The sequence below is a fragment of the Polypterus senegalus genome, chromosome 1 (assembly GCF_016835505.1).
Source record: "Polypterus senegalus isolate Bchr_013 chromosome 1, ASM1683550v1, whole genome shotgun sequence".
NCBI lineage: Eukaryota > Metazoa > Chordata > Cladistia > Polypteriformes > Polypteridae > Polypterus > Polypterus senegalus.
This window is the reverse complement of record NC_053154.1, coordinates 65,886,967-65,913,360: the sequence shown is the minus strand read 5'-3', so window position 1 is coordinate 65,913,360 and position 26,394 is coordinate 65,886,967. Positions and strand designations below refer to the sequence as shown.

Genomic DNA, 26,394 nt, shown 5'->3' with positions numbered 1-26,394 from the left:
CACTTTGTAAAAGGATTTGTTCTTTTTTTGCTTTAGTTATATATGAAAGTCTTATTTTAAAAGTCTGAGCATTTGAGTGATACCTCGCAGTGTCCAGGAAGTCAGGAGAGCTGTTGGCCAGAGTTTAGTATCTCCTGCTGCAGATAAACTCATGAATGCTGAGGCATGGGCTGCAAAATCTTAGCCTCCATGAAAGCAACATACAGGGCCATATGAAGATATTGGAAACACCTAGCGGTATGTTGAGAACACCAAGGGCCTCATTTGAAGTAGGTTTACTGTTGGCCTCCATAACAACTTCAGTAATTCTTGGGATACCCCCATGCAATTTCTGAAGTGTGTCTAGTGGGATACTGCACCACTAGTCAAGATGAAAATGCGACACTTCAGAGAGGGAAAAATGAGGTAGAAATCTCCTTCATACTCCACCATCCAGAACTTCTCCTAATACTTGAGTTATATTTGGGACGTGGTGGCTGGGAAGGCCATGAGAGATGTTTGCAGTTCATGCTCATGTCCATGAGCCCACTATTGAATTAGTTTAGCAGCAGCATATATAGGGCATTATCATCTTGGAATAACGGAGCATCAGGGTGGACCTGCTCCCGTAAACTGGCCTCCTGGTCCATGGCTGCCCATAATATTATAGATCACTTCTATGTTTAACACATGTACACCCATTCAGATTCAGGAAATAGACTGAGAGATGACACATCAGACCAGATTACATTTTGCCACTGCCACACACAAGTTTCCAGGTCTGTGCATTGGTCTTAGTGGTTTCCGAGTGGCAGACCTGCTAAAAATTTCAGCTTTGTGAAGCTCAAAACAAACATTTACTTGTTGAGATCAGGTGATGGAAATGCTGTGATCATTTTTGAGGCCATACCTTTGTGACAGTTAACACCCGTCCTGTGAAGTGTCCCTCACAGCGACCTTCAACTTCAGCATATATGGAGCAGAGGCAACTTACAAGTTATCCATTTGTCCGACTCCCTAACTTGAAGGGAATGTACTCTGCAGATTCCTGTTCTGCTCCCTCATCAGGCCACAGCGTTTTCCCTTCCAAAGGGGACAATACAATTTATTTTTGTATAGCCCAAAAATCCCACAATGAGCGTTAACAGGCCCTGCCTTTTGCCAGCCCCCCCAGCCTTGATTCTCTAAGAAGACAAGGGAAAAACTCCCAGCAAACCTTTGTAGGGAAAACAAAATGGAAGGAACCTTGGGAAAGGCAGATCAAAAAGAGACCCCTTTCCAGAAAGTTTGGGTGTGAGTGGGTGTCAAAAAAAAAGGAAGGTAAATACAATACTGCTGCACCTGTAGCTCTTCACTGGAGATGCCGATTTTGTGTCACTGTCCATATTAAATACTCATCTCAACCGCCAAAGCTTGAGATGGGCAAACAAAACTATCAGCATAAGCCCTTCAATCTCAGCCCAGAGAAATAAAAAGCAATAAAAGCCCCCAATTCAACTTTGTCTCGCCTGCTGCAATTCAGGGAGTCCATGCTCAGGTCTAATCCTGTGTGCTCCTTGCCATTTACCGCCATTTCTAAATGTGCTGACAGCCCTGTGTGCCTACCCTTGATTTCCCATTTGATCGACTGTGTGATTTCCTCATGACTATTGTAAATGTATGCACTGTATAGATGGTCTTCATTTGGGGCAATGCCTGAAAATCAGAGATTTTTATTTATTTTGCAGTGGTTCATCTCATTATTTCTCTACCACTTTGAACTGTAGTCACTTATGCATGATGTGTTCCGCCAGCGGGACCTCACTACATTTCAAAGTTGTTTGTGTGCACTGCAATAAACCTACAAGTCAATCAAAAGCAGTAATTGTATTTTTAAAAACCCAAGGGTGTCTTGTATTTCACACCTACAGTATGTGCCAAGGCGAGCAGCACATCTCAGCTGAGTGAATCTGCTTTTATCAAAGTAGCTGGACGTTTCAGCCATTTGCAGTCTTATTACATAAGCAGAATAATATTTGGAGGCATGTAATTTAGACGCAATAATGCCAAAATACCTTTAAGGCATAAGGGGTTAACCCTGTCAAATTGAATGAACATCAGACACCTGAAATTAGATATTAAATTTAAACATCTTCAGTATAAATCTGATTTTTTTCTTATCATACTCCGTTCATCTTTTTTCTCTCCCTGGAGGTCAAATGTAAATTTTTCATTGTATTTCTGTACATCCTCAGCACGTATCACCATATTTATTTCAAATGACCTATTAGTTAGTGAAGAAGGATCTCCCCAATACTGTCACTGCTGTACTACTGGAGCCCCCCTCTACATCTGGGTGGGCTGCACAGCCGCCTGTCACTTCTTTTGTCCAACTTTGCGCGGTTTTGCTCGCCGCCACTCTCAGTCCTCTGCCAACCTGAGCGAAAAGCACAAACCGTGTGTTGCTGTCAGTCTTTTCTCAGGATCGGAGTAATCTGGAGGGAGTGCACGGCTTACTATGGGCCATTTCATTAAAAACACTTATAATAGTGTTTAACATAAATCTGTATAATTTTCATTTGATTTGGTGTTAGCTGGAAATCTGGCAGGTTTCAGATGGAAAAAAACAAACGTCAATGCATTTTACTGATTGCTACAAAGATGATATTCCTTAATAGACCGCCAGTTAAGCAGCCTGGATACGCACAGCCCCCAAATTCCCTTATTTAGGTGGGTTAGGGAATGTCATGTTATTACAATGACACAAGACGTATAAAGTTGGGTTTTTAGAAATGTTATCTTACTTTGGTGAGTACAACAGAAAAATATGGTCAAAAAACCGTGCTGCTAATTTTTCCAGATCACATTTAATTACATATTTTTAGCCTCACGTGTCTCCTGGGCTCTTTTCAAATTTCCTTGCAAGTTTCTAAGGTTTGATTGTGACTTTCAGTATAAACAGCTTCACATTCTTTTGTCTGAAAAAAAAAAAGAAAACTAAATTCACTGCCACTCAAATATAGGCTAGTTTAGAAAAGAAAACAACAGGTTAAGTAAGAATATTGGCATAAATGCACTCAATGTAGGGATTCTGAATTATAGCCGAGGTGTTGCCCTCCATTTTATACACTTGACTGAAGTTTTGTGCTTCAGCTTTCCTCTCCCAACAAAATGAGTAAAATTACATTACTTGTGCATGCAATTGGCAAAATGTAACATGTAAAACATGGCTGTACTCTAAATATGAATAAAGATTAACAAGCAGAATCATTGATCATTGCATCCACACAGAAACTGCAGCACTTGTCACAAATGTCCTTTTAAAATATCTAGCTTTTCTGTGATGAGCACAAACCCCAACTCTGCCAATTTTATTTCACCCTTTCAAATGCACTTCCTCCAAAGTGCCATTATTCCTTGGCCCTTCATTGCCACAGACGAGTATCAAATAAAAACGATCCGACAAGACTGCTTCTGACACTGATGTTGCTCACTTCAAAGAGTTGTTGGAAACGCGGTGCCTTATTTTTTTTAAAGCAGAATAAAGGCATCCTCTTAAGTGTGGATTGGAGATTAAGCTAAAGGAGAAGAAATGGAGCCTACATGTGGTTAGGGAAGAAAGAGCTTTTTGTTGGCAGCTCCAGTTTCTTGCACTATTTTCACAGGTAGAATCTAGGCATGGTATGGTGGGTCACCATTATGGCACATTGTGTCCAGTGACCTAGGGACAAACGCCACCCATGTTCTCCCGTTGTTCTGTTGTAATGGCTACTCTGAATTTGACCATAACAAGCAAGCTTATGTGTTAGACGCTTCTATCTGATGCTGTTGGCTCCTTCCTTGTGTCGGGATCTGTGTAGCAATGGCTAATAAGTGGCCGAAGCACCAGGAGAAACAGCATCTCTGGTATCTTGCCAGACATGTTTAAATTCAACCAGAGAGCTTTACACACCAATAAGTATCTACAGCAGAATGGTCAAATGGCATTTTCAGCATGTACTGTACTGAGATAAGCAGATGCCTCCTCTCTGGACCTGACTGTAGATGACTGCAAGTAAGGTTTCCAAACCTGGTCGCCACCAGAAAGCTTTTAAAGAAAAGTTCTAGCACTTTATAAAAGTAACCAATTTATTTCTGTTAACCCATTTTCTTATCCTAGGAGCATCAAGCACAATGCCAGCAGTCTCTCCCATGCCATGCCAATTTAATAGCTGGCATACAAACCCCACACTAGCAATAACCTAGCTGGTCTGTGAACCCAACTCTAGTGCTGCAAGGTGAGGTTTCTAACCAATGTGCTGTCCCCTACCATTTTGTTCCAGCCGTAATGGACAGTTAAGGTGATAAAGCAGAGATCCCAAAAGAAAAAAAAAAAAAAGGTGAACTTCTTGCTCTACAGCATGGGTGTCGAACTCCAGTCCTGCAGGGCTGCAGATTTTCTTTGTAACGGTCTTCTTAATTAGTGACTAGTTTTTCCTACTAATTAAATTCTTTTGCCTTAGTATTAATTAACTTGACTCAGCCAAACAATAAGGAGACACAAAACAAGCCACCACATGACCAGCTCACCTGTGCCACACAATATCTGAAATTAAAGAAAAGGGATGGCCTCAGAAAGATCGATCTCTCAGGTCATCAAAACATTTTGACGGTCTTCTTAGAAAAAAGAGAAAATCAACAGTTTTGGAAATGTCTGCTGTGGCAAAATGAGAGCAGCAAGAAGCCATGGAATTAAATAACAGGTTTAATTAACAGCAAGAATCAGCTTCTCATTAAGAAACTGGTCAGTGTTTGAAGCCCCAATTCAGCTGGTTGTCTGTCAACTCATTTTATATCTCATTTCTGTTTGGCTGTCATTTAATGAAGAAAAAAAAATCAACTCAAAGCACTGAATCCTCAAAAACAGGCCTATTACAATGAAGGGAAAAGACGTTAATTGGCAGTGAAACCTGGTCATTAATTAGGAAAAGGGTTAGAATGAAAACCTGCTGCCACTGTGGGCCTCCAGGCCTGGAGTTTGACACCCCTGCTCTACAGTGTTTTAACACATCAGTCTGCTCCCCATGTCACTTCAACATGAATTAATTTGCTTTTCCTCCCTTTACTGTAGGCATGGTCCAGTTTGTGAAAGGAAAGATTCATCACAACAGGAAGATGAGCCAGCTTTAGATTGGACTTCCAAAAGATTTCACTTACAAAAAATAATTGAAAACGGACTGCCTGTGTGGTAAAAAACCTGACGCATACAATCCCCCTCTGGTCATCTGCGCCAGATGAAGCAATTCTGTTGTGTGCTGACTGTGCTTAATTAAATAGTTTTTAGTACTCAGACTGTCAGACTTCCTCTGTTCGGGCAATAACGTGTCCATCATAAACTTTTAAATGGGTTAACTTATTGTTGTGGGCTCTAAGCGGTCATTTCCATTTTGAATGATGCAAGATAATTTGAATTATAATCTGAAGACAATCTGTGCAGGTTCTCCTGTTAGGAATTTCTAAATAATGGACATGTGCAATATAGAATAACTTTCCATGACCTTTTCTGGAAATTGGGATTTTTACTTTATGATGTGCTATGTGGTGGATTTTTGATTTATTTCTGTTATAAAAAAAATCACGAAATGTTTGACATTTGTGCTAATAAATGTTTAATGATTTTTGAGTGAAATTCACCTTCTCTGCCAAGTGCTTTACAGTAGTCAGCCCTCTCAAAGACTTGGTGACACTTGACCAAAACGTCATTGTGCTCAAAATCAACCGAATATTGTGGGCTCTTGTGGTTTTCCTTCTGAAATGAAATACAGAATCTTGAGTTGATGTAAAAAATAAAAACAGGCTTTAAAAAGTTGGTGTGTGTTTGAATTATCTTGAAAGTCAAATGTTGTGTACATTTTTATGCACAATTTTTATGGTGTATGTGATCACATGCGGGTTTCTGTGGTTTGTGATTGTGGCGCAGCTCCCACAAAGGCATATAAGTGGGAGCTGGCACAAGAAAAGGTGGGAAAAAAAGGAATGAGAAAGAAAACACACATCCATGAGAACAGCATCGGGGAAACGGGCAGGATGAGCCAAGCCAGTCAGTATGGAGTAGGGTAGTGCGGACGCAAATCCTGCAAAGGATTGGCGATCTAGTGGCACATCATTCCCAATGAATACTGGTGAGCAGTGGGTGTGATCGAGAGGTAGTCCTACCCCAGGGATCCAAGGTATGCCAGGGAAGCGAGAAGGAAGATGGAAGGACAATCAAGCCCATAAGGTTTTGCCGATGCCGCTTGAAGTAACTAAAACAGGTTTCAAAAGGTGAGGACCCCAGCTGCTAGCTAGTGTCTGCATCAGCTGAATAAGCAATGGGTGAGCTGGGGAGACGAAGAGGGTTGCTGCACTGGGCTTGTCTGACAGGGAATGAAGGACCCGATGACTGTTGGTTTACTCTCGTTTTTAATTTTGATTTTTAATCTCATGGATTGTCACCAGTTTTTAAGGATTATTTATTTATTGAAGGCAGCACTGCACTTTTTGGACAGTTTTTGCTGGTTTTAATAAAAGCATCACGTTCCTTTTTGTATCCACCCCTCAATTTGAGTGAGCATCCTCATTTGCTGGCTCATCCCCCGGGTACGTTATCAGCAGTGGCGGGTTCAAGAGGCTCCCAGGATGCAAACTGGTAGCACGGTGCCGATCCTTATCATCACATGCCACACTTGATGTACTCACCACAAGGTGTCCTCTATTTCTACTGTGGTCATCATGATGAAATTACCTGTTCATTCTTTTGAGAATTTCACATGTTGCTTGTGTAGTTCTCTTTAAAGGCTAAATAATGAAGCCAAAACTGGATTCATGTCAAGTTTTGATTTCTTAAGTTTATCGAACGTTGGTATTTTTTAAATAATTTGTCAATCAGGCCAACAGTGCAACCAACTAGTGAGATATCAACATTTACTTTTAGCTTTGTATCTTAACAGATTTCATGACAAGTCAGAACACACAATGTCATGTCATTATTGGATGAGCTAGCTAAATCGGAAACAATGGAAATAGTTGTTGCAGAACTGTTGGCTGTGTTCCAGCGGGAATCACATAATGAAAGCAGTGAACCCTTAAAGCAGCTAATGTACTGTCACACAGAAGACTGCTCTAGATCAGTGGTTCTTGAACTTTTTTTTTTTTTATCTTGTGACCCAAGTTTGCCTTTATGTGTCTTCTAGGGGATCCATTCCCCCTTGGAGAATTCCCACCGATCATTGTCCCTTTCCTTCCTTGGAGAACCACTGCTGATAGTCCATTTGTGGTGGCAGTTGGGGTTTCCCTTTGCCTACAGTGGCCCATTGGAAAGTACTCTATACACCATTTGTGATCCCCAACCCAAATTCAGGGATTACGTGACCCATTTAACCTATACTGTAGTTTAAAAAGCACTAATCTAGATGGTTAATTGCAACACTCACCGCAGATCCAGTTGCTGTGCTGGGACAACAGCTCCTCTGTCCTGAACTGAACAAATGTTGGTTTCCCTTTGTTAATCTGATGCTCTTTCCTCACACACTAGGAACCTGCTGAATTAAAGCAAAGAAAGAAGACAGCAGCACAGTTCAGCTTATAGGAAACTGGCAGTGGGAGGGTCCTAGGAGGATGTTACCCCTTCCAAAGGCATTGACTAACTTTATTTATTTGACCTCCTTTTAAATCTCTCAGAACCTGTGCCTTTTAAAATGCAGCATTTTTGTTACATCTATACAAATACTTTGTCATTTAAACAAAAACCATCCATTAAAAAAAAAAAAATCAAACTAACGTTAAAACAGTTAAAGGTTTTTTTGTGTTTTTATTGGCATGTCTACTGTAAACAGCTTTTGACATGAAACAGTTTCCAAAACCATTTTATATTTGTTGAGTTGAATAAATTAGGCAGTGCTTTCAAAGCCTATATGAGAAGAGCTCCATCACCGTAAAATTTGTGCTGCAAAGCCAAACCTTCCACCTTTGAACTCTTTTGATGCAAGACATACTTCTAAGACTGTTTTTGTTTTCACACTTCAACAAATGAACTATTGGGTTTTTACATGTGTTAAATCTCTGCTGAGAAAGAAATGTATCTACAGAAATGACAAAATTAAAACCAGCAACATGTCACAGTTATGTGACCCAAAAACATTGACTCTGACAAGAGATAATTTACAGAAAGCTTAGCAGCTTTAGATGCTGATCACATTTCATTATTTATGGGTAATATATTAAACTGTGTACCTGTACTAAGCAATTAAAAGTGAGATATTTCCAACAATCAGAAATCCTTAAAAATGTACAGTGGACTTTAGTGATCCAAGTCAAGAACTCTGCAACAAGGAGAAGAATTTTATTTACATGTATTCCCAGAGACAATGTTGGGTTTTTAATCACTGAAAGCACTGAAGTTAAAAACTCCCTGGCTGAAAAATGTAAATCATGTTTTGCTAATGAAAACACAAATACTTCAGAGATTTTAATAAAAAAAAAAAAAATCAGTGAACAGTGTGGCAAAATTATAATGCTGAAAGCTATGGAAGATGGCAGCAGTGATTTTACCCTTTGTCGAGGCCAAGGCTGGCTCATTTTGATACAAGTTGGTTTTGATAGTTGAATGAGGTAATGTGCACGTAAGTGGAAAAATTACTGTTTTATAGGCTTGTGCATAGCGTTCATTCAGCTATGAACTGCCAGTTCTAGCAAGTAGGCAGACTTGTCTAGGAACTTTCGGCAGAGTAACTTTTTCTTGTTTGCAATTTCTTATACCTTTTGCACTTCCCTTTAACATAACATTACAGTACAATAATCTATAGTGCACAACATTATTCTGAATTAGAGTCCCTGTTGGGCTCCGACTGTCAGCCAGTCAGCGCTGGTGATACTGATCTACTCCAAAGTAGATCCCTGCCTGCCATGTTGGTGCTGCATAGCAGTAGTGTGCCAGCATTGAAGGAAAACTCCACCATGTAAAGGCAGAGCATTTAACTTCAGTCCTGACCACAGTCTTTATTTGGTGCTCCATCCAAATAGATCTTCAAAGCCTTTTCCTTTCGAGGTGAATAATTTACTCGGTGTCCCGTTTTTAGAAGTCGACTACTTTCTTTTTTCATAAGTTCATTTCTTTCTTCATCTGAGAGGTCCATTAGCTCCTCAGTCTTGTCTCTTTTTTTAGAAGAAAAAAAAAAAATGTAAGTGTATAAAATAAGCAAACACTTGGATGCATGAGGTTTTCAAATAAAGAGTTTACAGTAAGGCAGAGATGTTAACACAGAAAATCATATTTATCATTATATACAGTTATAATCAGTAATATTAAAAAAGCCAATACTTTTTAATGTTTCTTAATTTCCTAAAAAAATAAAGCAGTAATATATTGTAAATCATTAAATGAAAAACTTTAAAAGAGCAAAACATTTTAAAACATTACATTAAAAACAGTCAATTATCGGGCTTTGGGGGGAAAAAAAAAGTCTTAAATTTCTACAGCATGCAGGTCTCACAGTGTAGTGCAGTTTCTTAACTTTTGAGAGGATTTATTTCATATCAAAGTGATTCTTTCTTCACATAGAATAGACAAAGAATAATATGCAGTAATACTACATCTACTAAGAAATCAATGTAATACATAGTAGACAGTACAGATAAGTCAAATTCCCATCATTTCCTCAAATACTACATTTTTACCTGTAAAAGACAACGGCTCCATCATCACAAATATAAAGTGGCCAGACATTGAGTGTTGACACCTTGGGATTCCAGTCCAAATCCTGATGAATTTCCAATACAGAAATTTCACATGGAAATGTCCCTCTACCCTGCATTAAAAACAATATAGCAAAAGTTAACTTTCTTTTAACTTTATTACATTTTTTAGTCAGCAGTAACTTCCAAGGGAGTTATTGCCGACTATTCACTACATCCATTATCAAAAAAAAAAAAGGCTTCACAAATTTAAGTCAGTGGTTTGAATGCACATATTTACTTTGCTGAAACCCTGTAAATGGCCAAATCTCTACATCAACATTCCAAACAATTTCATGACGGGATCATCGAGTTCAGTCCTAGGGCCTGCTGCCACTGCAGGTTTATGTTCCAACCAGTTATACCAGCCATGAGCCATCTCACTTTTGATTCATTCTACTGTTTAATCAGTTAGTCTATTTACCTTATTCTGTGTGCAGAAAAAAACAATGTGACATTTAGAAATATTTGTATTTTTGTTGTAGCTCTACGTAACGTATTCAACTGTTTTGTCATTCTGCTGTGGAGTTTCTTTAGTAAATTGTATCCTAATGACAATTAATAACAAGCAGAGTAGACACTGAAGGAAAATGACCCACAATGCTGTGCAGCTACTTCAGTGCCATACTCACTAGCATGCTCAATAACTGGTTCCAATAACCAAAATACTTTGAAAAGTGGAAAAAAAAATAATAATGAAGAAAAAAAATATCCATATGTAACATAAACAAATGTATGCTATGTTCCAATAAAAGTTTTGCAAACCCAGCTCTGAAATTTCTGAACTGGTATCACAACACAAAAATGCGGGCAGGGAGATCAGCTTACTTTACTTAAGGTAGGGATCCAATGACAATTTAGACAAGAAATTCAGTCAAAAACTGCAGCCACAGTGGCTTTCAGGACTGAACTTGAAAACTGGTGGAATATGGGATTTTTACCTGATTATAAATGTCAGAAACTATTTGTTCAGAAGGACAATTATAAATATATGAAAAAGCCATAAAAGGTCACCTTGAGAAGTTTGAATTCAATGTGGAAACCATAGCTAAATAGTAAAAATGGTCTTTTATTTCTTTTATTTTCATTACTGCATTGTGCAATTTCTAAAATAAATTGATGTTCTGTTCTTACCTTCGCAAATTCAATATTTTCACAAGGAATTTCACTTATTTCTGAAAGCTGAAAGAAGATCACCATTATTATTCTCTTAATAAACAAGAGTAGAAAGTAAAATGCACTCATGTGCATTTAAACAGTTACCTGGCATGGCACACATTGCTACACCGTATATAATGAAAAAGTAATCAAAGGAAAGGACATGTTTATATCTAACAAGATATAATATACAAATAACAAAACTACTGTGCCTTGTAAAACTATTCTGTATCTTTAAATGTAAAGGCAAATAACACTTGCAGAGCTTCTTCCACTCTATAGTTTTTATTGCAAACTCACATGCTTGAGAGAAAAAAATGAGCTGAATTAGCAGAGGTCTTAAAAGTAAAATGCTGAAATACAAGAATTCACACCCAACATATCGCTATTTGGCTGAACCACTTTTTGGTATAATTTTAGCATCAAGTCATCTGGAGTAAGTGTCCAACTTTTATCCATTTATTTCAGCAGACAGCTCTTTGAAACTATGCCACAGCTTCTAATTGTGACTGATGTCACGGCACTGGCTAGGTCACTTGAGAATACTAATTTTTGTTTAATCTTTAGCCTCCTCATAGTGCTCTGAATCTTGGTTAAGACCACAAAAGCCTGTTACCAAAATTAAACTGGCTCACTCTTATGCCTTCTGCCAATTTCCTGGTGGGCTTTAAGATGATTTCAGAGTAGAATCTCATTCAGATTTTCTTATAGCTGACCTAGGCACCTTAATTCAGCCCTCAGACACTCAGCTCTGTAGGTTTTACAAGGAATTTGCTGCCGCCCAGTTTATTGTCTTTGGATCCTGAGTTTTAAAACATGTCCTTGTCTGGTAGTACATCTGGAAAGATTTCTTGATTAGCGAACTAACTTTGCTTAGGGGAGATCCAAACACTTTCATATAGTTCTGTAACCTTTCCCTGTCATATGAAGTTGTTTCACTTTCTCTCCTCAAGTCTTCCTTTTCCTAACTTTTATTCAAATTCACTATGTGGCCAATGATTCCTGAACAGGCTGGAGCTTAACTCCAGAAAACATGAAAGTGCCTTTAGAGGTTTGCAGGGAGAGGCCAGTAGTAAGAAAGTTAAAGCCTCATTAAGGAACATGTTAAAACTCCAGGCTACCAAAAGAAAAAGGTCTGAAAATTTTTCTAAGATGAATATTTCTGTTTTTGCTAAGTAGTAATTCATTTTGTATTTTCATTATTTTTTCCAGGAGTCTGCAGTAAAATTAAAATTTAGTTCCAATCTTTTTCATTTGGAATTAATCATATTTTGAAATCCTTTATAGGATCTGGATATTTTTGCAAGATGCATAAATAAATTAATTCAACAGTTTCATACACTGCATAAATAAAAAGGCACTTGGAATAGAAAATTTATGAAGAATACAAAACTTGTAAGATAAATACAGAAAGACTGCTGAAAATGAGACACTATGAAATTACCATAGTAAAAAAATAAATAAAATAAAGGTCTAGATTTCTGATTAATTCCCGTAAATGAGCAAATTAAGCCATATAGGACTAGTTAAAACTGTGAAACTAATTTCTCCCTATATATTTCATCTCATTATCATTTGGAAAATGTTACACTGAATCTATGTTTCCACGCTGTAAAAAAGTGAAAATCTGGTCTAAAGTGGTATTTATAATTTGTGTCCTTACATTTTTAATAGACAAAGGCATGCACAATATTATGATATTAAAGACTACCACTTAAAGAACTCACTTTCTCCTTAAGTTCATCAACACTATTGCTTTCTAAAACAACCTCCTGGAAGGATTCTAGGTTCATTTGTGCTGGACGCCATCTCCTGGTTAGCACTGCCAGTTGTGACATAGATTTCATTTTCTCTGTATCTGTAATAAGAAAAACATACAAAATGAATTACAGAGGAATAAACAAACGTAAAATCATCTGCAAGTAAGTTTAGATGTTTAGTTATCATGGACAATCCATGATCCTATAGGAATTATATGGAAATGCCTACTTGGTCCATCTGTCAAATTTTGATTCTGTCTTTCAGAACAATATCTAACACAAAGCAAAAACTGAGATCTGATTTTTTTTTTTCTGTTGTGTGTAATTAGAAATCTTATCAGGTATGAACCTCTTCAGCAAACAATCTTCAATAAGTACAATTATTTCTCACAGCAACTTTATATTCCTCAAAATTCAAAAAGTCAAACATATCAAGTTACGGCAAAAGTCAACAAAACACTTTTCACGGTAACTTTTTAATCTCTAACAGCAGCATTTCCAGCAATGGATAATTTTATAATGATCATCTTTTTTGTAAAAGCTTACCATCAAGCACTTCCAGGAAGACCTCCCAGTTGCTAGAAATGTTAATATCTTCTTCATATACATGATAGTCCAAAAATATAGTTCCAGGATTTTTCCATGTTTTTTTCCTCAGTCTAAACCTGTAAGTATGAAGAACAAACTGTGATCATTTAAACAAATTAATTAACCCATTAATTACCCTGTAGTCAAAGAGAAGACTTGGCCTAATGTGTATGACAGACGGACGATCATTCTGTGATCGTGAATGACAGAATAAAAGTGAAAAAAAAAAAGGTAACTTTTACAAGTACAGTACTATAAATGTACACTGTCTGTTACAGACGCAAGCCAAATGTATGTGTATACTGTATAATATTAACAATAAGAGCAGCTCACTACTGAAAACAGTAAATATAGGAGGCAGTGTGGATCGAACTGGTGGCCTCTTGATTACAAGTCAGCAAATCTTACCGCTACGCCACGGAAGCTGTTGTATCATCCTTGAACCTTTTGTGAAAGTGTTTATTTGATCTTTGGACTTCAGGATTCACACATTCTATAGTTTATGCCTACATTTTGTAACATTTATTACTAAAATATGAAAAGATTTCTGTTTTAACAATGTGTTTACACAGATTACTGTAGAAATGGAACACACATTAAATGCATGTGGTTCAAATAACGATCTATTATTTCCACTCTAAAACTCCAGCAGTTCACCCCCAGAAAATCAAACAAGACGTGAGCTGGGAGAACTTAGTGAACATTCTGCGATGGTGGGAGATGGAATAGCAGGCTGCTTGCTGCTTTGTCTTAATTGGCACATTTACCGAACAAAAGACGCTGACGGAGATGTGCGAACGGATTTAAGGTGGACCGGATTTATGAGTTTTCTCGTAGGCTTTGGTAATTCTAGTGTTAAAGACATTAATAGTACCTTAAGTTACTACCATCCTAACCCTGATAACTGCTGCTCAGCAACATTTATTTATTGGAATATGAGGAGCTGAATGAGTACTTTTTTTATCCAAAACTTTTACATTTAAATTTTAGGTGTTGCATTTAGATATTTGGCCAATAACAAGGAAAGCATGGGAGATCCTTTGATACAAGATGCTGGTGGTACAGCTTAGATTTTACAGTGCGCAAGGTGAAGACAATGCATCCAGATGTAACTTTTTATTTTTTTCCTGTCTCAACATATTTAACTTTTTATTTAGAGAAATCTAAAAATTCAATTTTGTTCTGAAAGTTTAAGTAAATGAAGGCCACTTGGCCATAAGCCTTAACTGCTGCTCCCAAGATCTGCACTATTGGTAGCTTAAATGTCAAATCATTTATGTGGAGAGAAAAAAACAAAATCACAAATAGAGGTTAATGTTGCAAACTTCTAAACAAATTGCAAGGCAGAATATAGTATATGTTCACCGAAATATTTTTTTCTTAATAATAGCTATCAAAATTAAACATTTACATTTTCAGAACTGTAGTTTTATATTTTGAGCTTTATTTTCTGAATACTTTTTCCAATGCTCATATTTATTATAGCATGTACAGTATGTATATTATGTAGAATTAAACCACTGCCCCCAACTGTGAGGGGTGCTTACTGTAAACTAGGCAACACTATGGCTCTGAGCAAAATAAAGCCTACTCATGAACGCTTTAACAAAACTTACATAAAATCAATTAAATATTTATAGCTAAATAAATAATACAAATTCTAAAGACAAGACTGCAGAGCACCATGAGGATTTGAAATGATTAAACTCTTCATTACTTTTAAATAGCCCCTTCACTCTATAAAATATAGTTTTTAGATACATGCCTATCAATGGTGAGGTCAAGTCTGCATTGGTCCTGAAGATGGGGTAATAACTCTTCCTTGGACTGCCTGACTGTCATCCCCTTTGCAAACACTGCATCCAACAGGAACTTGCAAGGCTTTTGGAAACAAAAACATTTTCATATCAGATATACCCTCACTATTTCTCCAAAACAGTGCAAAAAGCTACATTTTCTTCCTCTAAAATACAATCACATTTGTATTTATCATAGATAGTATTAATTAATTAAAATTATAAAAATACCCACTTGTCCTAAAATGAAATACTCTTACCTCAGGATTATTGACTAGTAGCTGGTAAACTTTGACTCTGTATTCACCCTTTTTCAGTGCTCTTCCTAACCTAATAGTTATCTATGATTTAAAAAGAAAATAAAAGATTAAAAATGTGACCCTACACTTAGCGTCATCAATGAATTAACTGCCTTGCTTTCTGTTTAGCATCAACAAAGGACCAAAATGGCAGACTTTTTCGATCACATATTAGGCACAGCAAACAAAATACATTTACAAGTATCTCTTTAGTGAAGACTACCTTTTTCCAATGACAAAAGCATACACTTTAAAATAGGTTTTGTTGTTGAATACAAAAGGCCAACAAACCTTATTATCATCTGCAAATGAAGAAAGAGTTTCATTTAGTCGAACGCTTTCAAACTCTTGATTGTTTGCGTAGACACGGAAGACCTTAAACTGGGATGATGGAACTCCTACATAGGGCTCCAAATTCTGCTTGAAGGCAGCCAGTGTTATTCGCTTATCAACGTGGACAGTTAAATCTGCAAGAATATAAAAAAATTATAAATATTAAGATCAAGCAGTTGCTTTTTTTTAAAAAAAATGTATTATACAGTATATTATTTTAGCATTTTGTAGGCATTTTTTTCACAATGTCTTTCTGTGTACCTGAACACTATGATGCTTTATGGTTTCTATGTGACCCAATATACCATGACAATGTCACATAAGAGAGACGGGCACATGGTTAAAGTAGTGCTCAAAATCTGCCGGAATAATAAAGATTTGAAAGAAAAACTTTGATATTAAGCTTTATACTGGTTATAATCTTTGTTAATGACTGAAAGCTCGACTTTTACTTACAAACTTTGGCCATGTCTCACTTCCCTTACATAATGTCTTTAAATAACTGTGTTTCATCTATTCACACACACTTTAGAGCATAAAAAGCTCTACTTTAGGATCTAACAGTGAACAAATTAACAAATCATCTGAAGTTGTTTAGTGGAATTAAACATTTTAGAACTGAGCATAGATTTCTATTTTCTGAATTATCACAGCAGTTTTCTTAAGTTGTCCTTGACTTGAATAACAACAGCCTTACCACAAGATGGCAGTAACATATGCTGTAGGTTTGTATTATAGCTTATTTTTTATTGGATCGTAAATTTCACAATAAAATGAAGCAACGTAAAAATGAAATATTTTTCATATCAGCTCATACCAAAAACAGCAAAGCAATTGCCTCATGATTTGGAGCACCTACACTGATATAACAAAAGCTTTATGCTGCTTAATAAGAGAAATTAATATTTACTATATAGCCTAACATACTACATGAAATTAATATAGCACATACTTTGCCTGTCACTATCGTTTAAATACATTCTTTATTGTTTAAAAATTCTGCACTGGATATGAGGTGTACTTCTTCATTTGTACATAGCTATCACATGTTCTCAGTAGACCAGCTTCCTTTTCCCTTGTGCATCATCTTTCTAAGGCTTATAACATACATACACTGATAAGGATTTGTCAAAACAGTGTGACTGTACTCACCATGTCATGTACAAAACTTTATCAAGAGTCCACTAAAATATCCCAATTTCATTCAAATTCATTACAAGACTTTTTTAGCTTAAAGTGATATGATTTGAGAACAGCTGGACCACTCTGGCTACAAGTCTGCAATGCTTCAGCTGTCAGGTATCATACATTTCTCAATAAATTTTACACATTATTGTACACCACTGTATATATATAGTATTGCTATCTAATACCATATGTTGGCTGTCACATAGTGTAATGGCAGTTTTCATTTAAATATAATTTTTAAGACCTCCCTGTTTTGTTACTTAAATCTTTTAAGTCCAGGAAAAAATGAGGGCTTATAAATATTATATATATTAAAATGATATGGTGTTATCAGAATGTAACATTGTCAATGGGATATGGAGTCTTCAATTTTACACTTCCAGTTCATGCCCTCAAAAAATACCTAATACTGTTTCTCTGTGTTATGGATAACTCGGTGAAAGCAAGAGCACGAAAAATGTATATCTGCAATAAAACAACAAAAACAATATTGAAAAGTATGAACTTCTACAAAAACAAAATTAAAATTACAATGTTTCATTTTAGAGAGCACAATAAAAAATGTGAATATACAGTCATGGCCAAAATTATCGGCACCCCTGGAATTTTCCCAGAAAATGCACTATTTCTCCCAGAAAATTGTTGCAATTACAAATGTTTTGGTATACACGTTTATTTCCTTTATGTGCATTGGAACAACACCAAAAAACACAGAAAAAAAGCCAAATTGGACATCATTTCACACAAAACTCAAAAATTGGGCTGGACAAAATTATTGGCACCCTAAACTTATTTGGTTGCACGCCCTTTGGAAAAAATAACTGAAATCAAACGCTTCCTATAACCATCAACAAGCTTTTTACACCTCTCAACTGGAATTTCCGACCACTCTTCTTTTGCAAACTGCTCAAGGTCTCTCAGATTTGAAGGAGGCCTTCACCCAACAGCAATTTTGAGATCTCTTCATAAGTGTTCAATCGGATTTAGATCCGGACTCATTGCTGGCCACTTCAGAACTCTCCAGCGCTTTGTCTTCAACCATTTCTGGGTGCTTTCAGAGGTATGTTTGGGGTCATTGTCCTGCTGAAACACCCATGACCTCTAACGCAGACCCAGCTTTCTGACACTGGGCCCTACATTGCGCCCCAATATCTTTTGGTAGTCTTCAGATTTCATGATGCCTTGCACACAGTCAAGGCATCCAGTGCCACAGGCAGCAAAACATCTCCAAAACATCTTAGAACCTCCACCATGTTTGACTGTAGGTACTGTGTTCTTTTCTTCGTAGGCCTCATTCCGTTTTCTGTAAACAGTAGAATGATGATCTTTACCAAAAAGCTCTACCTTTGTCTCATCTGTCGACAAGACGTTCACCCAGAAGGATTTTGGCTTCCTCAAGTACATTTTGGCAAACTCCAGTCTGGCTTTTTTGAAATGTTTCTGTGTCAGCAGTGGGGTTCTCGTGGCTCTCCTGCCATAGCGTTTCATTTCGTTCGGATGTTGACAGATAGATCAAGCTGACACTGTTGCACCCAGAGTCTGCAGAACAGCCTGAATATGTCTTCGTTGCAGTCTTTTATCAATTTTTCTCTTCCGCCCATGTCCAGGGAGATTAGCTAGAGTGCCATGTGTTGTGAACTTCTTGATTATGTTGCGCACAGTGGACAAAGGAACATGAAGATCTCTGGAGATGGACTTGTAGCCTTGAGATTGTTGATATTTTACCACAATTTTTGTTCTCAAGTCCTCAGACAATTCTCTGCTCTTCTTTCTGTTCTCCATGCTTAGTGTGGCACACTCAGACACACAACAGAAAGTTTGAGTCAACTTTTCTCCATTTTAACTGGCTTCAGGTGTGATTGCCATATTGCCAGCACCTGTTTCTTGCCACAGGTGAGTTCAAATGAACATCATATGCTTGAAATAAAATGATTTACCCACAATTTTGAAAAGGTGCCAATAATTTTGTCCGGCCCATTTTTGGAGTTCTGTGTGACATGACATCAGATTTGGCTTTTTTTCGTGTTTTTTTGTTTGTTCCAATGCACATAAAAGAAATAAACATGTGTATACCAAACCATTTGTAATTGCAACAATATTGTGGGAGAAATGGTGCATTTTCTGGCATGCCGATAATTTCGGCCATGACTGTATGTTGTAAACATTACCAACTTAGAACACAGATTAAAAACTCAAAATTCTCTAAACTACTGCACAGTATTAATTATATTTTAAGATAATAGCTTCTAACAAAAAAATTTAAAATACACCACTGTACTAAGATGGCAACATACATTTTTGTCCACTTCCTGAATTTTCATCTGAAGCATATGGCTCTGCTCTGAAGTACATGCAATGAATTTCCCCTTTGCTCTTTCCTTTTTCATCATATTCACTGTCTGTTCCTGAATCTTCTTCTGCAGTGTCCCACGTTTCTTTTCTTCCTTCACTTGCTTTTGACCGCCGGCTGCATGTGATGCTATGAGAATCCAGTCCATTTGCTAAGGGGATTTGGGCATTATCAGCATTGCACAAGGTGTCACTACTGTGACTGGAGCTAAGAATATCACTATCCACTGAACTAGTGCTTCTATCATTGTTTATATCAGAGTCTGAACGCTCCTCTGACTGAAAGTTGTTTTCGGGGTCCGAAGTTTGTATCCGGTTCTCCAGCTCCCTATTGTCAACTGAAGCACACGAGTCAACCTCTTGAGATGGACACTCATTATTTTCAAAGTCACTGGCTTCTGTAGTCTTGAAATCACTAGTAGCACGTTGTTGTTGCTGCTGCTGGAGTGATAAGCTTTTAAGTTTTTCAGTGCTTGCTTCTAAAATTGCTTCAACTGATTTTTGGGCTCCTTTAACTCGGTCACTGGCATCTTCCAAAAAGCCAGAACTGCCAAGTTTATGGCAAAAAGTCCTGTATGTCTGGGAAACGGGAGATGATTCTGGTAATGAAACATTCAGCTTAATAGTGTTTCCATGACGATCAAGAAGTTTCCATAAATTGGAATCTGAAAACGTGACGTGGTAGTCTGCAGAATCTGAACTTTCAACAAATACCTATATAGAAAACGATGTACAAGGTTAGAGTCAAATTAAGGTATTTTGCTTTTAATATTAGCTACAAGACAAAATATAAGCTTGCTCACAAACAGAGCATCACAAACGTACTGTCGTTTTCTCAGACATCAAACTCCTTTCCCCCAACAAAAACAAGCAGACTCTAGCAACAGTTTATTAATTTGTATTAATTCACCATATAAACTGCAAAGTACAGCAATTTCAATTACATTTCAATACTACCACATATAAAAAGATATGTCTTTCTCTGTAACATAACAGTTCTGTTTTCACATATTATGCAAAAGAAAAGCACATAATAAGGTTGCAATTGTCTAATAAAACAGAACAAGACTTGTGTTTCTATACAAATGAAGGAGGAAGTCTAGGTGCTGCACAAATTGTATATGGCACTTTGAAACACCACTGGTGTGGCAACAGTCTGCCTCATGCACTGTACATTCAAAGGGGATGTGGGGATACTTCAAGTTATACAGGCATGATGTCACTGTTCCTTGCTTGGAGCAATGCTTTAATTCACTCACTTTTTAACCTATACTCACTGAAAAGAGAGCTAGAATATTAGGGTAAAGGGAGTGATGACTCGCAACAAGGCTGTGCACAAATGGTGTTCCTTTGCCTACAAGACAACCTACTTCCTAGGACCAGTCAAAGCCAATTTCTTTGAATCCCACTGGTGCCAAAGTGTGCCCAACAAAGATAGCAAAAGCTGAGTTTTAGTTATGATTAGTACCTCTGCATGTAACCTGAAAGTTCAAAATCTGACTGGCTGGCTTTCACTTTCAGTAAAAAGCAGAACATCAGGCAATTTACCCAGTTGTCAGGTTTTATCAGATGAAAAGCTATCTGACTAATGTTCAGCTGTAGGGGTACTATTAGTTTTAGCCTGGAGGGCAGAAATATATTTAAAAATAAGATTTAATATCCATTCTGGAATGCATGTTGGGAAGGAGGGCAGTATTGAAAAATATGTTGTACCTGTATAAGTGATGTGATTAAGATGTAAAAGTCTTGTGTTGCCATGACAAACATGCTCATGTAACTGTCTAATACTTTAGTGGATTCTTGTTGTAGCATTTTTTTCCTTTTGTTTTTAACTATGTGTGTAACTGACTGACCCTTGGCTATCTTTCTGGCTACAAATGTCAACAAGACAAACATTCTTTGCTATACACTTAAACCAATGTAGCTAACTGGTTTAAAACAGTAACAGCAGCAACATTTATTTATATAGCACATTTTCATACAAATAATGTAGGCTGATGTAGGCCAAAGTGCTTTACATGATGAAGAAAGAAAAGTATAAAAAAAAAGGTAAAAATATAAAAATAAAATTAAACAATAATAAGTAACAAAGAATAAAGTAAGGTTTGATGGCCAGGAGGGCAGAAAAAACAAACAAAACTCCAGAGGTCTGGAGAAAAAAAAATCTGCAGGGATTCAGAGGCTATGAGACCGCCCAGTTCCCATTGCGCAGTCTACCTAACATAAATGATCTAAATCAGTCCTGATGGTTTTCAAGTTTCACGTGAAAGAATTAAGATAATAATGGTCATGTGGATATCTGGTCTTCAATCCATCAAATCCATCAATGTAGGGACTACATGGTGAATTGATTAGGTGGTGGCAGCGAAGAGCGCCATTGCAGAAAACCAGTAAAAGAACAGCAGAGAAAGTAGGGGTTAGTACGGATTGCCTAGCCATGATAAAAATGATAAATTAAATGCATATACAGAATATCAAGGTTACACTAAAAGCTATCAGAAAGCCATGCTAAAATAATGGGTTTTTAGCAGTTTTGCAGCGTAGTAGTCTGCCGAATTTCTAGCAGTAAACTGTTCCAGATTTAAGGTGCATAACAGCAGAAGCCTGGCTCACTATTACTTTTATGTTTAGCTCTTGGAATTATAAGTAGACAAGACACTCATCTGAAGGTCTAAGGTCATGATTTGGAGTGTAAGATGAAAGGCATTCCAAAATACAGGATGAAGCGAGATTATTTAAGGCTTTGTAAACCATAAGCTGTATTTTAAAATAAATTCTAAAAGTAATGTAGTGACATCAATACTGGATAGATGTACTCAGATTTTCTTTTCCTAGTTGAGATTCTTGCAGCTGCATTCTGCACTAGTTGCAGCCAATTGATGTCTTTTTTTTAAATAATTTTATTGATTTTATTGAAATCACACAACATTCCATACAAATAGATCAATTTTACAAGAATAGGATTGAAGACAAATCAACCCCACCCCTGAGAAAGAGAGCATGGGTAGGAGGTTATGCTCAATGCTCAAGCTTTATAATGCACTAGTGAGTCCTCCTCTGGAGTACTGTATGCAGTTTTGGTCTCCACGCTACTAAAAGGACATAGCAGTGCTAGAAAAAGACTTGGCTCATTCCAGGGCTACAGGGGATGAATTATGAAGAAAGATTAAAAGAGCTGAGCCTTTTCAGTTTAAGCAAAAGAAGACTGAGGTGTTTTTTTTTTAAAAAAACAGAGAATGTTAGTTCTTATGCAAATGAATGCAGCAATTCCTGATGGTAAGAAATAATGCTGTACAGTATGGCCTTTGTCACCACTTTCACATATCATTAAATGTACTGGCAGCATGAAAATATGTGCAATAAACGCTGTCATATGTAAGTAGTTCATCTGGCAGCTGGCCATTTTCCTGATCGGCAGAAACCACTGCTAGTAATTCCCAGCAACCTAAGTATATTTTCTAGCCAGCTGGAAGGAAGTATACATGTTGGGAGGAGGAGGTTAATATTATAAATAATCCTTCAGCAAAGAAAGCATGTCTATTCTGAGTAATAATCACTAAGAGTGGGGATTTTCATCATCATTATGCCTGTTTCTACTCTATGAAGTACTGTGTCATTATGAAAAGGAGTAGACCATTTATGCCCAAGGTCAACATATCATACAATTAACTTATTCCACTGCCATTTTATTAGGTTTTCTGTTAATAAAAAAAAAAAAAAAAAAAGTAATGAATTATGCTTTTTTTTTATTTTTTCCATTAACAGACATTCTCAATAAAAGTTTTGACTTACAAACATCATCACGTTATGAACGTCTGAAGGAATGGAACTTATTTACAACCAGAGGCTTGGTTAACTATTTTGCTTTGTAAAATGTATAAGGTGGGTACAGAAAGTATTTAGGCCCCCTTCAATTTTACACTCTGTGTTATATTGCAGCCATTAACTAAAATCATTTAAATTAATTTTTTTCCTCATTAATGTACACACAGCACTCCATATTGACAGACAAAAAAAAAGAATTTTTGAAATTGTTGCAGATTTATTAAAAAAGCAAAACTGAAATATCACATGGTCCTAAGTATTCAGACCCTTTGCTCAGTACTTAGTAGAAGCACCCTTTTGAGCTAATACAGCCATGAGTCTTCTTGGGAAAGATGCAACAAGTTTTTCACACCTGGATCTGGGGATCCTCTGCCATTCCTCCTTGCAGATCCTCTCCAGTTCTGTCAGGTTGGATGGTAAACGTTGGTGGACAGCCATTTTTAGGTCTCTTCAGAGATGCTCAATTGGGTTTAAGTCAGGGCTCTGGCTGGGCCATTCAAGCACAGTCACAGAGTTGTTGTGAAGCCACTCCTTCGTTATTTTAGCTGTGTGCTTACGGTCATTGTCTTGTTGGAAGGTAAACCTTCGGCCCAGTCTGAGGTCCTTAGCACTCTGGAAAAGGTTTTTGTCCAGGATTTCCCTGTACTTGGCCGCATTCATCTTTCCCTCAATTGCAACCAGTCGTCCTGTCCCTGCAGCTGAAAAACACCACCACAGCATGATGCTGCCACTGCCATGCTTCACTGTGGGGACTGTATTGGATAAGTGATGAGCAGTGCCTGGTTGTCTCCACACATACCGCTTAGAATTAAGGCCAAAAAGTTCTATCTTGGTCTTATCAGACCAGAGAATCCTTCAGGTGTCTTTTAGCAAACTCCATGCGGGCTGTCATGTGTCTTGCACTGAGGAGAGGCTTCTGACAGGCCACTCTGCCATAAAGCCCTGACTGGTGGAGGGCTGCAGTGATGGTTGACTTTCTACAACTTTCTCCCATCTCCTGAGTGCATCTCTGGAGCTCAGCCAAAGTGATCTTTGGGTGGTTCTTTACCTCTCTCACCAAGGCTCTTCTCCCCCGGTAGCTCAGCTTGGCCGGACGGCCAGCTCTAGGAAGGGTTCTGGTCGTCCCAAACATCTTCCATTTAAGGATTATGGAGGCCACTGTGCTCTTGGGAACCTTAAGTGCAGCAGAAATTTTTTTGTAACCTTGGCCAGATCTGTGCCTTGCCACAATTTTGTCTCTGAGCTCTTCAAACAGTTCCTTTGACCTCATGATTCTCATTTGCTGTGACATGCATTGTGAGCTGTAAGGTCTTATATAGACAGGTGTGTGGCTTTCCTAATCAAGTTCAATCAGTATAATCAAACACAGCTGGACTCAAATGAAGGTGATCTCAAGGATGATCAGAAGAAATGGAAAGAACCGGAGTTAAAAACATGGATTGTCACAGCAAAGGGTCTGAATACTTAGGACCATGTGATATTTCAGTTTTTCTTTTTTAATAAATCTGCAACAATTTCAAAAATTATTTTTTTTGTCTGTCAATATGGGGTGCTGTGTGTACATTAATGAGGAAAAAAATAATTTAAATGATTTTAGCAAATGGCTGCAATATAACAAAGAGTGAAAAATTGAAGGGGGTCTGAATACTTTCCGTACCCACTGTACATTGTTAATTTTGTCACAGTTTCCCATTTAGTACTGTACTGGAAATCATCAAGACCTATACTTATATTTTTAACAGCCAAATCTTTTAAGTTATTTAAAATGGTTGTTAATGGTGAATATACCTATGTTTTTTCTTAGTTTAAACAAAATACAGCATTCATACAGATAATGGAAGATTAGATTGTTTTACCCCATAAAATAAATTAATGGAATGTATTCAATGTTCAGTTACATTCTGATAAAACAATGATCTCATTAGACAGCTAGAAAGAAACATGAACTGTTACATAGAAATACATAAATGACAGTTTTCTATAGTTCTATAGGTTTTTTTCTCCTAGTGTATGTGATAACATATAGAAACCTTAAGAAATACAGCCTAGAAACTTAAGCCTTAAACGGATCATCATAGACAAGAGGTTTTTAATTTTTTTTTAATAATATTATCAACTTTCATCTTTATTTTTTGTGTGAACTATTTACCTTGAATTCCACTAAAACTTTTAAAATGAAGGCACTTGTTCTGTAGAGTTTTTTTGGTACACAACTCATCTTATTGCTGGAAAACCTGCAGTTTGAACTATTTCGGACCAAGCTAGATAATGTGCTGCCGATTCCTCTGTCATGTTTATCTTATTGTTAAGAGTTATTTTATTAAAATAGCAAGAATAAATAAAAATAGCAAAACACCTTTTTAATACTGAAAGAAACAAATAAGGGTCAGGAATCTTACAAGCATGTTAACTAAAATGAAACACAAAAACGTAGTTTGAACAATAATTTGTTTTTAATTAAGAAATTAGGTTGGAAGGAAAGCCAAAAACTGAGGATAGTGAACTAACTAAACAAGCTTAAGAGTGCATGGATATTTATAAAATTTCTTTTGTTACAGTGAAACTCAAATTTCCGTTTTTGATTTTATGTAAATCACTGTCACATTAAAAAAGTAGAGTTCAAAGCATTGAACTCTAAATACCACAGAAAAATAATCAATATAAGATTTGATCAAAGACTTTGTCAAGACCCTGCATATTTCTCTTATCTTTATTCAATCTGTGTCTCTATGACTTGCCATTTGTTTTGTTTGTGTTAAATATAAACCTAACAATTCTGTTTCTGCATTAATATTCCTTGTGCTTACATGAACCACTTGCCTTTTTTTTTTTTTTTCCAAGAAACTATATTTTCCTGTCCATGTTTTTCTGTGCAGGGTTTTTCAATTCCTTAATCCTCAGTACTTGCTCTCCTTTCAGTTTTGCTGTTGACTGCAACTAACAACTATTTTTTGATTAGTTCATCAATTATTGTTTAATTAAATCAATTAAACATGGGTTTTAAAAAGAGAATGTTTATGAAAAAGTAAAAATTTTATTAAAAAAAGTTGTATTCCCTGCACAACCCTTTTGTTAGTAACAATATTATAAGTATGTTCTAAAATTACATTTGCCAATGTAGTCTCGTTACTAACTTTATTGTCTAGTTTAACTCTTTCAAGGCTGTTGTCGACATCAAGGAGAAAACTGACACCACCAAATATCTGGTGTATAGTCCGATTTTACCCACTAGAGGGCATCAAAGACCACATGATGAACTGACCATCACAATGCCAGCTGGTGCCATTATCAAAGGAAATACTCTGCATAAGAAGTCTAGCATATTATTGAACTGATAATTCTGACAGATATACCGACTTGCTTGATGGACAACAAAACTGTCCATCAATC

At 36.9% G+C, this 26,394-nt stretch overlaps 2 protein-coding genes across 4 annotated transcripts in view; one reads left to right on the top strand and one right to left on the bottom strand.

Annotated features, from left to right (window-relative positions):
• LOC120526768 (dickkopf-related protein 3-like) overlaps positions 1–5,806 on the top strand; it is a 107,950-nt gene extending 102,144 nt beyond the window's left edge. Inside the window, exon 8 of the mRNA XM_039749920.1 lies at positions 5,069–5,806. Coding sequence (XP_039605854.1) covers positions 5,069–5,189 — 121 coding nt within the window. The 3' untranslated portion in view covers positions 5,190–5,806. The remainder of the gene's footprint in view (positions 1–5,068) is intronic.
• Positions 5,807–7,761: 1,955 nt separating this feature from the next.
• usp47 (ubiquitin specific peptidase 47) overlaps positions 7,762–26,394 on the bottom strand; it is a 143,006-nt gene continuing 124,373 nt past the window's right edge. For 2 of the 3 annotated variants that reach the window (XM_039749900.1, XM_039749905.1), the window contains exons 20-28: positions 19,125–19,893; positions 15,601–15,776; positions 15,271–15,351; positions 14,980–15,095; positions 13,173–13,291; positions 12,594–12,724; positions 10,843–10,890; positions 9,652–9,782; positions 7,762–9,129 (exon numbers count right to left, since the gene is read on the bottom strand). In XM_039749900.1, the coding sequence (XP_039605834.1) occupies positions 8,955–9,129; positions 9,652–9,782; positions 10,843–10,890; positions 12,594–12,724; positions 13,173–13,291; positions 14,980–15,095; positions 15,271–15,351; positions 15,601–15,776; positions 19,125–19,893 (1,746 nt within the window). In that variant the 3' untranslated portion in view covers positions 7,762–8,954. The remainder of the gene's footprint in view (positions 9,130–9,651; positions 9,783–10,842; positions 10,891–12,593; positions 12,725–13,172; positions 13,292–14,979; positions 15,096–15,270; positions 15,352–15,600; positions 15,777–19,124; positions 19,894–26,394) is intronic. The other variant, XM_039749911.1, reaches the window with a different exon arrangement.